Genomic DNA, 15,899 nt, shown 5'->3' on the forward strand with positions numbered 1-15,899 from the left:
TTTGAGAGCTCCATTTATGGGTCTTTTGTGCCTTGCCTCACAAATATGAATATTTTCTTCTATAACAAAGAAAGTACTTGAAGCTACCATTGTACTTAAAGTTTTAAACTCTATGCCAGCTTTCACCTATTTGTAAATTCCATATTATATTTTGTTCATTTTAATTTTAATTTGTTAGTTTTAATTTCTAGATTAAGCTATTTATAATCACATCCACTAAAAATATTCACTTCAAAAATCCAATCATTCAGAATTAAGATACAGGATTGCCTGACAAGGCGGTGGCGCAGTGGATAGAGCGTTGGACTGGGATGCGGAGGACCCAGGTTTGAGACCCCGAGGTCGCCAGCTTGAATGCGGGCTCATCTGGTTTAAGCAAAGCTCACCAGCTTGGACCCAAGGTCGCTGGCTCCAGCAAGGGGTTACTCGGTCTGCTGAAGATCCATGGTCAAGGCACATATGAGAGAGCAATCAATGAACAACTAAGGTGTTGCAACAAAAAACTGATGATTGATGCTTCTCATCTCTCTCTGCGTTCCTGTCTGTCTGTCCCTATCTATCCCTCTCTCTGACTCTCTCTCTGTCTCTGTAAAAAAACAAAAAACAAAAACAAAAAAAACAGGATCAAAGGTTTAGTAAATGTTTGTTTATCCAGGGGTAGTCAACCTTTTTATACCTACCGCCCACTTTTGTATCTCTGTTAGTAGTAAAATTTTCTAACTGCCCACTGGTTCCACAGTAATGGTGATTTATAAAGTAGGGAAGTAACTTTAGTTTATAAAATTTTTAAAGCAGAGTTACAGCAAGTTAAAGTATATAATAATAATTACTTATCAAGTACTTTATGTCGAATTTTCGCTAAGTTTGGCAGGATAAATCTTTATAAAACAACTTACTATAGTTAAATCTATCTTTTTATTTATACTTTGGTGCTTCGCTACTGCCCACCATGAAAGCTGGAATGCTCACTAGTGGGTGGTAGGGACCAGGTTGACTACCATTGGTTTATACTGAGGGATAAATTACTGGCTTAGCTCTTAAAGTAAATAAGTCACTGTTCAAATCCTACCAAGTTGATAATCCTTTCCATTAAAGCAGGGATCAGGGAACTTTTTGGCTGAGAGAGCCATGAATGCCACATATTTTAAAATGTAATTCTGTGAGAGCCATACAATGACCCATGTATGTTATGCATTATCCAATAAAAATTTGGTGTTGTCCCGGAGGACAGCTGTGATTGGCTCCAGCCACTTGCACCATGAACATGAGCAGTAGGAAATGAATGGATTGTAATACGTGAGAATGTTTTATATTATTAACATTATTATTTTTTTGTTATTTTTTATTAAAGATTTGTCCGCAAGCCAGATGCAGCCATCAAAAGAGCCACATCTGGCTCACAAGCCATAGGTTCCTGACCCCTGCATTAATGAGAAAGCTATGTGGACAAGACTTATTCTGAAAGAATATTTGATAGCTTGTTAACTTTTCTCTGGGACATTTACTTCTTGGCACATAGTAAGCATTCACTAAGTATTAGTGTTTACTGTCATTATTATCATCATTCCTCAGACTAGTAGCTACCTATTTTATTAAGAATTGATATCTCAAGCCCTGGTTGGGTTAGCTCAGTTGGTTTGAGAATCGTCTTGCTATGCAAAGGTTGTGGGTTCAACCATCAGTCAGGGCACATATAAGAATCAATCAATGAATGCATAAATAAATAGAACAGCAAATCAATCTTTCTCTCTCTTAAATCAACAATAAATTTTTTAAATTGACATCCCATGAAAAGTACAGTATAGCATATATAGTCAATAATATCATAATAAATATGCATGGTGCCAGGTGGGTACTGGAAATATCGGGGGACCACTTTGTAAAGTATGTGATTGTCTAACCACTGTGCTGTAAACCTGAAACTAATAGAAAATAATATGGAATGTAAATTGTAATTGAAAAAAATTTTTAAATAAATAAAAAGATTTTAAAAAATCAGAATTGACATTCCAGTTGATAGTCATCCTCTTAGGTCTTAGTCACATGCTAAAATTCTTATTTACTTTAAGTTTAAACAGTACATTTCAATAAATGTTACTAACGTAATCCTCTCCAACGAAACCATTTTAGATATTTATATTCCACATATTACACATTTTTCTATTGTTGCTAATAAAATTTATCTTAATCTAACTCCAAGCCTGTGTCTGTTTTGTTCAGGCAATTATCCAGACATATCTATTTAACTCATTCAGCATGACTTACACAGGAAATCTCTTTTTTAAAAAAAAAAAAGTGTTCAATTCAAATTGAGGAAAACCTCTGAATTCTTTTGATTGAGCTAATCACAAAAATTATCACTTGTCTTGTGTGAGCCCCAAAGATAATGGCACATGACCATTATCACCAATGTCCTTTTTGAAAGAACAGCCACAGTTTTCCTTCTAAGTTGATCCTGCTCATTTGTCCTGGCCCCAGACCAGCACATGTCAGCCATTCCACACATAGATCTGCTCTGCTCCTCTCCCTGATCTATTGAGAATATTGGTAATGGGCAGAACAGCTACATTCTCCAACAGATGTTCCAACAGACTTCAACAGTACAGTAGTCACATTGCTCTTTCCGAAGTACTGGAGACAAGAACTATTTTTCATATCTTCCATGTCTCTCCTCGTGTGTTCATGTTTTCCTCTTTAGCATATGGGACATATTTATGAAAGCTGTCTTAACTTCCTAGTCTGCTGTTTTCATCATCTCTGTAATTCCTGTCTGTTTCTATTGATGGATACTTTCCCTTAAAGTTATGGAAATTTTCCTGCTTCTTCATTTGACTAGTAAGTTTTTATTGGACAATGGATATTACGAATTTTACATTGTTGATTTGTATTTTGTTGTATTCATATAAAGAGTAATTAGACTTTGTTCAGACATGAAGATAAGTTATTTATGGTCAGTTTGGTCTTTCAGAGGCTCACTTTTACTTTTTTTTTTTTTTTTTTTTTTTTTACAGTAGGTCCAGAGCAATCTTAAAGTCAAGGGCTCACTACTGCTGAGGACTCTATACAAGCCCTGTGTATGACAAGGTCTTTCTGTTTTGGATGACGGGAACATGAACTAGGCTCAGCTCTGCATGAGTGCCAGGAATTATCTGGCTCTATAGAACCAGAAACAGACATCTGCTGTTCAAGAAAAGGTTTTGTATTATTTTTTGATCATTTTCTCCCCTTTATTTTCTTTGTTCTCTGTTTTCTGGGACTTCTGTGAGTCAGACATTGAAATTTTTAGATTGACCCTTAATTGCTTTTAATATTGCCTCTTCTATCTTCTATCTTTTGGTCTTTTTGTTCTATTCTCTGCAAGATTTCCTTAACTTTAGTTTCCAAAGCAACAAGTGGGTTGTATAAAATTTTTATCATTAGATTTTTTTAATTTCCAAGAGCTATTTCTTATTATATTATTGTCATTTCTTTTTTTTTTTTTTTCTTTTTTCTTTTCTTTTTTTTGTATTTCTCTGAAGCTGGAAACGGGGAGAGACAGTCAGACTCCCGCATGCGCCCGACCGGGATCCACCTGGCACGCCCACCAGGGGCGATGCTCTGCCCCTCCGGGGTGTTGCTCTGCCGCGACCAGAGCCACTCTAGCGCCTGGGGCAGAGGCCAAGGAGCCATCCCCAGCGCCCAGGCCATCTTTGCTCCAATGGAGCCTTGGCTGCGGGAGGGGAAGAGAGAGACAGAGAGGAAGGAGGGGGGGTGGAGAAGCAAATGGGCACCTCTCCTATGTGCCCTGGCCGGGAATCAAACCCGGGTCCCCCGCACGCCAGGCTGACGCTCTACCGCTGAGCCAACCGGCCAGGACCTATTGTCATTTCTTCATAGCATCCTGAACTTGTTTTTTTTTTTTTAATTTTTTAATAATTTTATTTTTTTAATGGGGCGACATCGATAAATCAGGATACATATATTCAAAGATAACATGTCCAGGTTATCTTGTCGTTCAATTATGTTGCATACCCATCACCCAAAGTCAGATTGTCCTCGGTCACCTTCTATCTAGTTTTCTTTGTGCCCCTCCCCCTCCCCCCTTCCCTCTCCCTCTCCCCCCTCCCCCAGTAACCACACTCTTATCAATGTCTCTTAGTCTCACTTTTATGTCCCACTTACGTATGGAATAATGCATGAACTTGTTTTACAAACCCAATACTTCCCATATTTTAGAATATTCATTATAGTTTTTAAATTTTTTCTCCTTTCATTCACTTATTAGTCAAATATCTATTGATAACAAACCATGTACCAGATACTGATCTATCTACTGAGAACATAGCAATGAATCAAGACTGCTTTCACAGAGCTTACATCCTAGTGGTGGGAGGCAGACAATAACAATTCAACAAATAAACATATCATCTCATATATCTGCCAGTAATTGTGCTATGAGGATCCCCTCCCATGAAACTCTCTTTCTCTTGCTCACTACACTCTAGCCATACCTCCCTTCCTTCAGTCCTTTCAAGTTCAATCTCCTCCTTCCCCTTCTACATGCTGTTTCCTCGACTCAAAATATTCTTCCCCGGGTCCTTCACATGAATAGCAACTCATCATCTTCTTGAACACTATTAGTTAAGTATACTTTCTCTGTCTCAGTACCCATTTGATTCCCTTCATACAAAACTTGCAACGTTGGTTACTTACGTAATAGCTATTCAGGCTTCTTCCTTGCTAATTGAACCTGATTTGTTCAGATAGGTATCCAGGATCCTCTGTACAGCCATGTGCTTCAGAAAAGCCTGCCCTTAGGCCCAGCCCAGGAGTACATCTAGATCAGTCTAACCCAGGGGTAGTCAACCTTTTTATACCTACCGCCCACTTTTGTATCTCTGTTAGTAGTAAAATTTTCTAACTGCCCACCGGTTCCACAGTAATAATGATTTATAAGGTAGGGAAGTAACTTTACTTTATAAAATTTATATAGCAGAGTTGCAGCAAGTTAAAGCATATAATAATAATTATTTACCAAGTACTTTATGTTGGATTTTTGCTAAGTTTGGCAGAATAAATCTTTATAAAACAGCTTACTATAGTTAAATCTATCATTTTATTTATACTTTGGTTGCTCCGCTACTGCCCACCATGAAAGCTGGGATGCCCACTAGTGGGTGGTAGGGACCAGGTTGACTACCACTGGTCTAATCAAATCATGATAATTCCATGATTTTTCCAGTGGAGGCTGAGAAAGGAATGTGTGACCCAATTCTGATCAGTGGGAGTCTACTAGTAAGGCATCTGAGGAAGGTTTGTTCTCATAAAGAGACTCAAAGGAGAGATAGTCCTCTTTTCAGCCTCTGAGACATTGTTTTACCTAAGAACTGTGACCCTTTGAGTCATCTTTAACAATAAGGAGAGCTATCCCTCAAGAGTAGAAAGATAAAAATAAGCTAATATTTGGTGATATCTCTGAACCACTCAATTAGTCCATCTTTATATTTCCCTATGTTCCCATGAGCTCTTCTCACGTAATCTATCAGATACTGAGCCTCAAATGTCAGAGTTATCAGCATAAGGATTGATGCATTAAATAATACTTCTAAAAAAAGAGTAAGAAAAAATATAATTTATTAGTTATATTCTATGACATAATAGAATCTTAAAACAAAATTGGAGGAGAATGGGACTAGCATATACAAAAATTCTATTACTCATTCTTAAAATAATTTGTTTACTAGTTTTCTACAATCAAAATTAATGGTTGTATTCAGGTTATTGTCTGAGACTTGTATAATATTAGGTGAGTTAAAGCAAAGGAGAATTGGAGGATATTTAATTTTATCATTTTGTGCTTTGAGAACCAAGAAAAATGAGATATAAACATAATGTAGGAAATATACACTTCTTCCTAGTTTTGTTCATTAAAAAGGTCCAGAAACAATGGTCAACCCAGTCATGGCAATGAGCCTCCTCAAGCCCAAACTGTCATCTTAAAATACCATTTCTCTCTTATAGATATTGTTCCTTCCAGGTATAGGGTAGGAAATAAACAAGACAAGCCTAGAAAACACCTGACCTACCAGATGGCAAGGAAGCAATCCAATACTATTAGGGTTCTTTCCAAAGGACTCAGAAGCCAATTTGATGAGTTTTTCATTGCCAATAGAAAATTTGAGCTTCAGTAAGGATAAGAATTACAATGGAATTCGTGAATTCATAATGATATTTTTAAAGTTAGCTGGTCACCTTTAGGGGATGACAGGAAACCAATAAATTATCTTGAAAAGTGGTAAATAAAAGGAACGAATAAAGTTTCAATCCTGCCTTTCCTATATGAACTATAATACGAAGGAACCAAATAGTAGTTAAGGAAAGTATCATTCTATAGAATTAGTCCAGCTAATAAATGAAAATAAAACGATATACTTAGCATGACACCATACATTAAACCCTGAGGGAATGAATGGGCCCTGGCAATGAGCATCAATGGCTGCTAACATCACAGAGAGACAACCAGCTGTATGTGCCTCCAATGAAGGACACAGGACAGACTACAGTCTTCACAAAACCACTGATGGAAAGTCTGATCAAGTATCACTGTCCCTCTGTCAGTTTGTAGAAAACTCAGGAGAAACTTGCACCATTAGCGAATTCCAGACTGTGGGCAACATGATATAGCAAATAGCCCAGACCCTTCAACAGATCATTTGCAAGTCAAAGACGAGGTGTAGGGGCCCTGGCCCGACAGCTCCGTTGGTTGGAGCATCATCATCCCCAAGCACAAAGGTTGCTGGTTTGATCCAAGCTGTTCCTGTCTCTCTCTTTCTCTCTCTCCCTTCCTCTTTCTCTCTAAATATCAATAAAATAAACATTAAAAAAAAGAGAGAGAGAGATGTAGGGGAAAATTGTAAATGAAAAGAAATGTAAAATGGATATTTTTTAAGTGGGCAAGACTAAACTTAAAAATGCATTGTTGAGATATAAAACCATAGGGAAATACAAGGATGTTCTTACTATAAAATCTAGGATGAGTGAGTGGTGTGGCAGTCTGTTCCAGTGGTCACCTGCAATGAACCATAACTCATGGTATCTATGACTTTGTGGAGTCCCTCTTCTTGAGTCTGGGCTGGCCCCAGGATTGATTTATCAACAGAATATAGCAAGTAACGCTGTGGCCTTTCAGGACTAAAATATAAGAAGCTTTTGTACTTTTGCAAAGCCTGACCTTCCATTTTAAAAGTCCACTATCTTACTGGCGAGATCAGGTAAAAAAAAAAAAGGCCGCCTGGAAACACAGAAAGTCTTCCAAGTTGAGGCCAGCCACCATCCAATCTGCCAGCAGAAAGCAGCCACAGGAATGACCACCAGGAAATATAAGACACAAAACTGCCCAGCTGAACCTAGGGCAGGTAGCAGAATTGTGAGCAAATCAAATCGTTGTTTTAAGAGCCATTATCTTTTGGGGGAGCTTGCTGGGCAGTAATAGATAACTGAAAACAGTGGTTATTTGGGGAGAGACAGAAGGTCTAGGATTGGGACAAACCACCCCAAGGGCTCTGGGATAACTAGTGACATTCTTTCCGTTTCTTGACCAGGGTAATGGCTACAATTATATTTGCTTTATAATGATTCAATAAGCTCTGCATTTGTTTGGTGTGGTTTTCCAAACCTATATTTAATTTTTTTAAAGGTTTCTTAAAAAGAATAAGAAAAAAATCCACATGGTTTGGCATAGAGACATTTACTCTTCTTCCAAAATTCCTTCAGACGATGGAATTCTTCTAAATCGCTTCAGGGCTCTGAGTAAAAATTATTAATTTAATCTAATCCAAAAGACATCAACATCCAAATGTCATCAAGCATAAAAATATAAAGTTCTTTGGGTCCTAGACCTTGCAATTTAAAAAACTAAATTAATTGCTTTCACATCTCTAAATCTCTCCCTCTCTCCTCTAAGTGAGAAGAAACACATAGTACAAAAAATACATATAGGCATGTTTATAAGCTGGCTTGCATTTTCTTATTGGCAGCAACTTGCTAGTCTTTTTTTTTAATGAATTTTCAGTTTCAAAGAAGGAAATCTGTATTGCATTTGGACTTTTGTTTGGTGATGACGGTGGTGGTGGTGGTGGTGGTGGTGGTGGTGGTAGTGGTGGTGGGGGGGGGGTGTGTATTTTAGTTTGCAACTGTTAGCATTTTAGCCTTCAAGCCCTAACTTACTAAAGTATATGCTTTACACAGACTGTAGCAGATGAATTATGTTCTTTTATTCTTTTGTTTTCCTTTCCATTATTCTTTTGTGTTCACTTCTGACTTCAGATCCCATTACACAATGTAAATTGTTATAGGTACCTTTTTTCTTTAAATGGTTATCACCTAGCTTCATTGACAAAAACACAGTAAAGTTTTGGATTGGGAGATTAAAATTCACCACCATAATTCACACTGCATACTTTGTAAAACTTTCACAGTACATTTATTTTAGTTATATTAGAAATTACTGTTATGACCCTGGCCAGTTGGCTCAGTGGTAGAGTGTCAGCCCAGAGAATGGAGGTCCCAGGTTCGATTCCCGGTCAGGGTACACAGGAGAAGCGCCCATCTGCTTCTCCACCCCTCCCCCTTACCCTTCTCTCCCTCTCTTTTCCTCTCCCGCAGGCTTGGTTGGAGCAAGTTGGCCCCAGGCGCTGAGGATGGCTTCATGGCCTTGCCTCAGGAACTAAAATAGTTCAGTTGCCAAGCAACAGAGCAACAGCCCCAGATGGGCAGAGCATTGCGGTAAGGGGCTTGCCGGGTGGATCCTAGTCTGGACACATGTGGGAGTCTATCTCTCTGCCTCCCTGCTTCTCACTTAAGAAAAAAAAAGAAAAAAAAAAAAGAAACTACTGACTACTGTTACAAATTGAGCTCCTGATTTTGCACTTTCTATCTGGAAACCTAATTCAGACCTTCCCAAAGATTACAAGAGTGAAACTACAATCAGTTCAGTAGGCTACAGCAAAAGGAAACAAAAATAAAAAACATTAAAATCACTATTGTCATGTTAGGATGTACAATAATACTAAATCACCCTTGGTAATGTGGTCTTCTTGCAGCTGAGGCTCACAGGAAAAAAAGAAGTGTTTATCATCAAGAGCAGAGCTTGATTGAATGTCTGTACTCTTTGAGCTCATCACAGCATGAATGGGGACCCAAGAAGGAAGGTCACCGCTTCTTCTACAAGTATAGGGGAAAAAAATGTTCATTCGCCTCAGTTTTGTGTCTTTCTGTTTGTGCAATCTAAGAAATTCTCAATTCACACTAAATTCCCAAATAGTCTTGGTTTCCATTCACAAAAGCTCAAGGTGGTAGAAAGTAATTATTGCCACTAGAAATACCTAGTCTGCAATTGTTTCCCTCATTTACAACCCCTACTAGCTTCATCAGTAGTTCGGCATTTTCTTAAAATTTAATGTGATCAATACATATTTGTGTGTTATTTATACTGAGTCCTCTCCTTCTTTCTCCCATCCCTGATAGTCCCTCCTGGGGAGCTGCAATTCTTCATTTCTTAGGAGAATCTATTTATTTATACAAATTAGGGACTGAGGCAAATACTGATGGTATAATCTATACCCACTTCCTACTGCCATTACCAACCAGATAAACTGGACTCTAAGATAACCTTGTCATAACTATCGAGACAAATCAGACCGAGTTTTATGCCCATCTCTTACCAACAAAGTGTCGCTAAAGCATAACCAAATGTGTGAACTGGTGCTACACGTCTAGACTGAGAAGCCTGTAAATGTGTACAGCTCTCCTACCTTTCCCTCACCTGGTCTATGGAGCCTTCACTCTAGACACTGTCATCGGCATAAGTTTCTTACACAGCCACCTAAGGTAACCCTTACGGTATAAATTTGAGCAAATTCCCCTGGGACAAGTACACATGTATTTTAAACTGAAATGAGTTTAAAGCTGAAACTCATTTCTGACTTTGAAGCATCAGATCGCTGATAAGCATTTCAGAGGAAGTCAATGGGCCCTTTACAGGTTAAGTGTGACTGACTATGCAATGGGAAGTCTAGGAAAAGAACAGTTTTCCTAACTGCTGGTTTGCTGCTACCAGGCCTAGAATTGTGCAGTAGCCCCTACCCTGGACCTGGGTACCGCACAGTTCTCAGCTGCAGCACTGACTTTCCAGTACTTTTCTGACCCTCCATAGGACCTATGTGGGAGAGTTTTTAGGGTTTGTTTGTGTTTTTAAGGATCGATTAGCAATTCAACGGTAATTTTTTTTTTTTTTTTTTTTCCATTTTTCTGAAGCTGGAAACAGGGAGAGACAGTCAGACAGACTCCCGCATGCGCCCGACCGGGATCCACCCGGCACGCCCACCAGGGGCGACGCTCTGCCCACCAGGGGGCGATGCTCTGCCCATCCTGGTCGTCGCCATATTGCGACCAGAGCTACTCTAGCGCCTGAGACAGAGGCCACAGAGCCATCCCCAGCGCCCGGGCCATCCTTGCTCCAATGGAGCCTTGGCTGCGGGAGGGGAAGAGAGAGACAGAGAGGAAAGCGCGGCAGAGGGTTGGAGAAGCAAATGGGCGCTTCTCCTGTGTGCCCTGGCCGGGAATCGAACCCTGGTCCTCCGCACGCTAGGCCGACGCTCTACCGCTGAGCCAACCGGCCAGGGCTCAACGGTAATTTTTAAAAGGAAAAAATATTGCTTAAACTGGAAAACATTGTGTTTTTGAAGCTACCGTTCACTTTTAGGCATACCAAAAGTTTAAAAAGCAAAAAGAAATGAGGCATAAAAAGAGAAAAGTGTCCTAAACTGGCTACTGATACCTAGATCACATGAGCTTTCTTTCTCATTAAAGGAAGACACTTTTAGGTCATTGCTGAAAGCTAGCTGATGACACTGCCCATGTGATTACAAGTTGGTCCTTTATGTACTAATAGAAATATTTTGTCAAGGAAAATTACTGAAAGTCTTCTGGAAACAATCCTAAAAATTTTTGTTGTTGTTGTAAGAAACATGAGTGTGGAAGTAATTTTCAAAACTAACGTCTTTAGAAATGACGTAAGTCCTTAACACTTCTGCTACCCCTTAGCCTAGAGATTTACTAAACCCTAAGAAATAATGTACTTTCAGAACAGACATGTGACAAAGATCACTATTAAGACAAAGTTTTGAGGCCCACAAACCCGATGGCAGCTGTTCAATGATTCCTCTAAAACTAAATGCTGAATTCAGACAGCTGCTTCTAAAACAAGATTAAGTTAACAAACCTCACTCCAAATATACTAACTCGTTATTCTCCATATGTTAGCAAGTTTATCAAGCTTGAAAGAAAGTTATTGTCTTAGCAACAGAGCTTTCAAATCTATACTATTTCTCTGGCAGCTACTTTATGAGAAACGGGTCATAAAATTGTACTTAAAGTTTACTGTCATACTTTCAATCATTCTGCTTACAATTAAATCAAAGCTTAAGAAGTTTATGGGCTAAGGGATGGGCAAAGTGGTGAAGATAGGGTTGTGGGTGTTTTATTTTTTCAGGGATCTGAGGCTTCAAAGCCATCAGGAAATCACAGCCCTGTGACCTTTATATGCTCATGCACCAGCAATTCACAACACCATGCATTTTTCCAACATATTTCTCTTCTTTGGCAAGACTTGCCTGCTCAAATGAGGCAACGTCTCATTTTCTCTGGAGGTATTCTAACATTAACGCTTCTCTTCCCTCTGTTCCTACACACCTGGAAAGTGCCTTCCTAAACAAAGAATGAGAAGGTACAACTGAATAAGACTAGAGCATGGAGTGACTGTCACACAAGTCCTTCCTGGGAGCTAGCTGTCTTATATGTAATAAACTAATTTCAGAATAACAGAGGTAATATATCTTCTTATCACAGGAGTACAATGTTTGCATCAACAGTGGTTGAGGAATCCCTGTCATTGCTGGACTTCCAGTGACTACTGTAGATGGCCATGCTTCAATGTTAGATGCTTCCAAGCCTTTCGGTGAGATGAAGTCTTATAAAATAAGAGGCTATAAACATGTTTTGCTAATAACTCAATGCAAGCCCCTTCTCCCTGTGTTCTAGCACATTGTTCTTTCACTCCCCTGCACACTGGTGAAATCACCAAGCCTATAGCCAAATGTGTAAGACTAAGGCCAGCTTAGCTTAGCTCTTTCACTAATATAAATAAGTCATCCATATTTTTCCCATTTAAAATAAACAACAGCGAAGGGATACTTGAGCACGTTTATCCCCTGACATTATGTGTTGTCGATGACCTCCTAGTTCCAAAACACCAGAGCCGGAATCTGCAGAATCAATTACACTGCACTCAAGTGCCCTGATCTGACATCCTTTTCAAATGGATTTAAATGTTGTGGTGGCTAAAACCAAACATGCAATAAGAACACTAAATAAATATGTTCTTCTTAGAAAAAGATTCGGGGGCCAGAAAGAGGTATCAGAAAGGACTTAACCATTTCTTTACAGAATCAGAGTTTCATGCTAGAGTCTCATGCTTAGTTAAGAAGAAGGTATTTCTAAAGCCAGAGCAACACTAAATTCACAAGATAACCAAACGTTAGGTAGTGGTTGTGGGCAAGGTGGTGGGGAGGGAAGACAGGGAGGTCAAACACACCCAGGAGGTAAAGAGTCACGATTTCCTGCCGTTTCACTTCAGTTTGGTATTTTTTGCTTCTTCTTCTTCTGCCTCACACTCTTTTCTGAGTCACCATATTTCTGAAAGTCTCTCCAAATGACTTTCTCCCTATCTATGACTTTAGCAACAGTTACAAAATACGCTAGTGTTCCTCTTTTGCTTCCCCCTTTCTCTGGGCAGGAAAGGGAACCCTACAACCTGAGAGGTAATGGCATTGTTCTTTTTGCCTCTGATGAAATTACCCTCCCAAGTGACACACTGAAGGTCAAGAGATGTGGCCAAAGCCATGTTTTACACAAGCAGGCCAGCAAGACCAGGAGGGAAATTCTGCTCCAAAGGCCGGGAATCCCCAGGGAAATCTCTAGACAGGAGGGATATCCCCGCGGTTCCCTGCGGCAAGTTCAGTAACAGCTCAGAATCACAAGGTCCAGGGAGGGGAAGGCCAGGTATTTCTGGGCGGGGGACAGACCAGACCTGGAAAGGAGGTCGCGCCCCACCCAGCAGCCTGCACCTGCCTCTCCCAGCCGCACACGGCGCTTCCCCAAGCATCCCGGCGCCTCCCAAGCGGGAGGGCGCAGACCAGCTGCGCCGCGCGGGATGGCACTCGGAGACCCTCACGCTAGCAGGTGGAGAGCCAGGCGTGGAAGCGGGAGCCTCTGCGAGCACTCGCTCGGGACGCCCCGTCTGCGACCAGTGTCCCGGCGGCCCGACTGTCCCAAGGGTCCCCGGGGCAGTGTACCTCGGATGTAGGCGCACTTGCCCTCGTCCAGCTGGCTGGAGGCCGAGGCGCCCATGGCTGCGGGGCGCTCAGATGCTGAGCGCGGATGTGGCCCGGCGCGCACCCCTGCGGCACTGACGGCTCCGACGGGCGCCTGCTGCTACCTCCTGCAGGCTGATGCGACGGGCAGTGGGGCTGTGCAGTTAAAGGGCCAACTTCCTCCGAGAGGCGCCGCCTTCTGGGACGCCTCCTCCGGGCCCGCGCCCTCCGTGGAGCTGTGGGCTGGCCCTGGCCAGTCTTCCCGCCCTCGCTTCTCTGCTCAGCTCGAGGGGATATCTAGTCGCGAAGGACTTCCCGATCCTTCTCTTCCCTGGCCACTGCTTCTTGTTCTCAGTGGTTTAGAGCAGCCGAGAAACACCCTGGGGTAAATGCACCATTTCCGTGGTGACTGGAAACATCTGCAGGCTGGCACCTTCCCCATTCACATCCCACCAGGTGGAGTTCTAGATTCCATTGCTTTGCACATCCTCTTGTACCAGAAGCAAGAGTTCTTCTCAAGCATCACCTAAGAACTTGTTAGAAATGCAAAATCTCGGCTCCCATCTACAACACACACACACACACACACACACACACACACACACACACACACGGCCCCAAATATAATAGAAACTCTGGGAGTGGGGTCCAGCAGCCTGTGTTTTCACAGGCTCTCCTGGAAACTGTGACACCTGCTGAATTTCGAGAACCAAGGGTAACTGTACCTTCCTGCAGGCAAGACGTTGGGCCAAGCAGGGAGTGGAGAATGAAGGGGGAAAAATAAAGTAAAATTAAAACACTTAGGGAAAACCCAGGACCGGGTCCTACAATATGCTCCCAGCTCTGAGACTTCCTAAGGCTTGATCAGTCTGTTTTCAGTTCAGAAGAACTGAACACCCTTAGGTTCAGTTCTTCTCCTTGCCAAACTGGAAATAGTTCATTAGAAAGGGCATCTGTTCTTTTCCCACAGTCTCTATTTACCTTGGCAGCCTCCCCCAAATAAGAACCAGCTTAGGCAGAAAGGTCACCACTCATTTCTTAGTAGTTAGATTTTTAATGGCTCCTGTTGACTTAACCTCCAAGGTCAAACGATCTGTATACACAAGAACCAGGCCTGAGAAAGACTTTGAAGGTTCTTCCCTCCAAAGTTAATTCTCTAATATTTTAGCACAAAGATTTCTCACACCTCACACTCAATCAGTCATACCCTACATTCCAATCTACCCAGAAATCCTCTCAGTTCCACAGTTGACCCTTAAATGACATGAGTTTGAACGTCACAGGACCACTTATATGATTTTTTTTCCCCAATAAATATACAGTATCCCCCGGTTGCAAATTTGTGGATTTTGGTATCTGCAGGAATCCTGGAATCAATTCCCAGTGGATTCAGAACATTTGGGGAGTCAAAAGTCATATGTGAATTCTTGATTGGGAGTTTTCAACCCCCCTAGTCCCCTGTGTTGTTCAAGGGTCAACTGTACTTTCAAAATATCTTCAATATCCAACCATTTCTTATCTCATTGTCATCACCCCCATCATTTCTCACCTGGGTAATTTCAATAGCCTCCTAACTTTCTTCAGAGAAAAGTCTATCACTAACACTAGGTTCAAATTCTTTTCACCCTCATCTATGACAACTCCCTCCTTCTTCTCTCTGTTACAGCTCCAATGGCCTTTGTGCTCTGCAAGGACCACACAAAGCTCAGGGCCTTTGCACATGCTCTTCTTTCGCTTCAGAAACTCTTCCCTTGAATATTCATGTGGTTCATTTTCTAGGTCTCTCACTTCATTTAAATCTCAATTCAAATGTTAACACCTCAGAGAGGTTTTTTAAAAATATTTTTTATTACTCAGAAACATTGATACGTAAAGACACATGCAGCCCCATGTTTATTGCAGCATTGTTCACAGTGGCCAGGACATGGAAACAACCAAAAAGCCCATCAATAGATGACTGGATAAAGAAGATGTGGCACATATACACTATGGAATACTACTCAGCCATAAGAAATGATGACATCGGAACATTTACAGCAAAATGGTGGGATCTTGATAACATGATACGAAGCGAAATAAGTAAATCAGAAAAAACCAGGAACTGTATTATTCCATACGTAGGTGGGACGTAATACTGAAACTAAGAGACATTGACAAGAATGTGGTGGTTACGGGGGGGGGAGGGGGGAATGGGAGAGGGATAGGGGGTGGGGAGGGGCACAAAGAAAACAAGATAGAAGGGGACAGAGGACAATCTGACTTTGGGTGGTGGGTATGCAACATAATTGAATGACAAGATAACCTGGACTTGTTATCTTTGAATATATGTATCCTGATTTATTGATGTCACCCCATTAAAAAAATAAAATTATAAAAAAATATATATATATATTTTTTATTTATTAATTTTAGGAAGAGAAAGAAGAGACAGACACACACAGAGAGAGAACATTGCTTTGTTGTTCTGCTTATGTATGCATTCATTGGTTG

At 40.9% G+C, this 15,899-nt stretch overlaps 1 protein-coding gene across 1 annotated transcript in view; it reads right to left on the reverse strand.

Annotated features, from left to right (window-relative positions):
• The window catches only part of NIBAN1 (niban apoptosis regulator 1), a 147,622-nt gene extending 133,632 nt beyond the window's left edge, over positions 1-13,990 (reverse strand). The window contains exon 1 of the mRNA XM_066261330.1: positions 13,392-13,990. Within this exon, the coding sequence (XP_066117427.1) occupies positions 13,392-13,446 (55 nt within the window). The 5' untranslated portion in view covers positions 13,447-13,990. The remainder of the gene's footprint in view (positions 1-13,391) is intronic.
• Positions 13,991-15,899: the final 1,909 nt, after the last annotated feature.

The sequence above is a fragment of the Saccopteryx bilineata genome, chromosome 2, assembly GCF_036850765.1.
Source record: "Saccopteryx bilineata isolate mSacBil1 chromosome 2, mSacBil1_pri_phased_curated, whole genome shotgun sequence".
Taxonomy (NCBI): Eukaryota; Metazoa; Chordata; class Mammalia; order Chiroptera; family Emballonuridae; genus Saccopteryx; species Saccopteryx bilineata.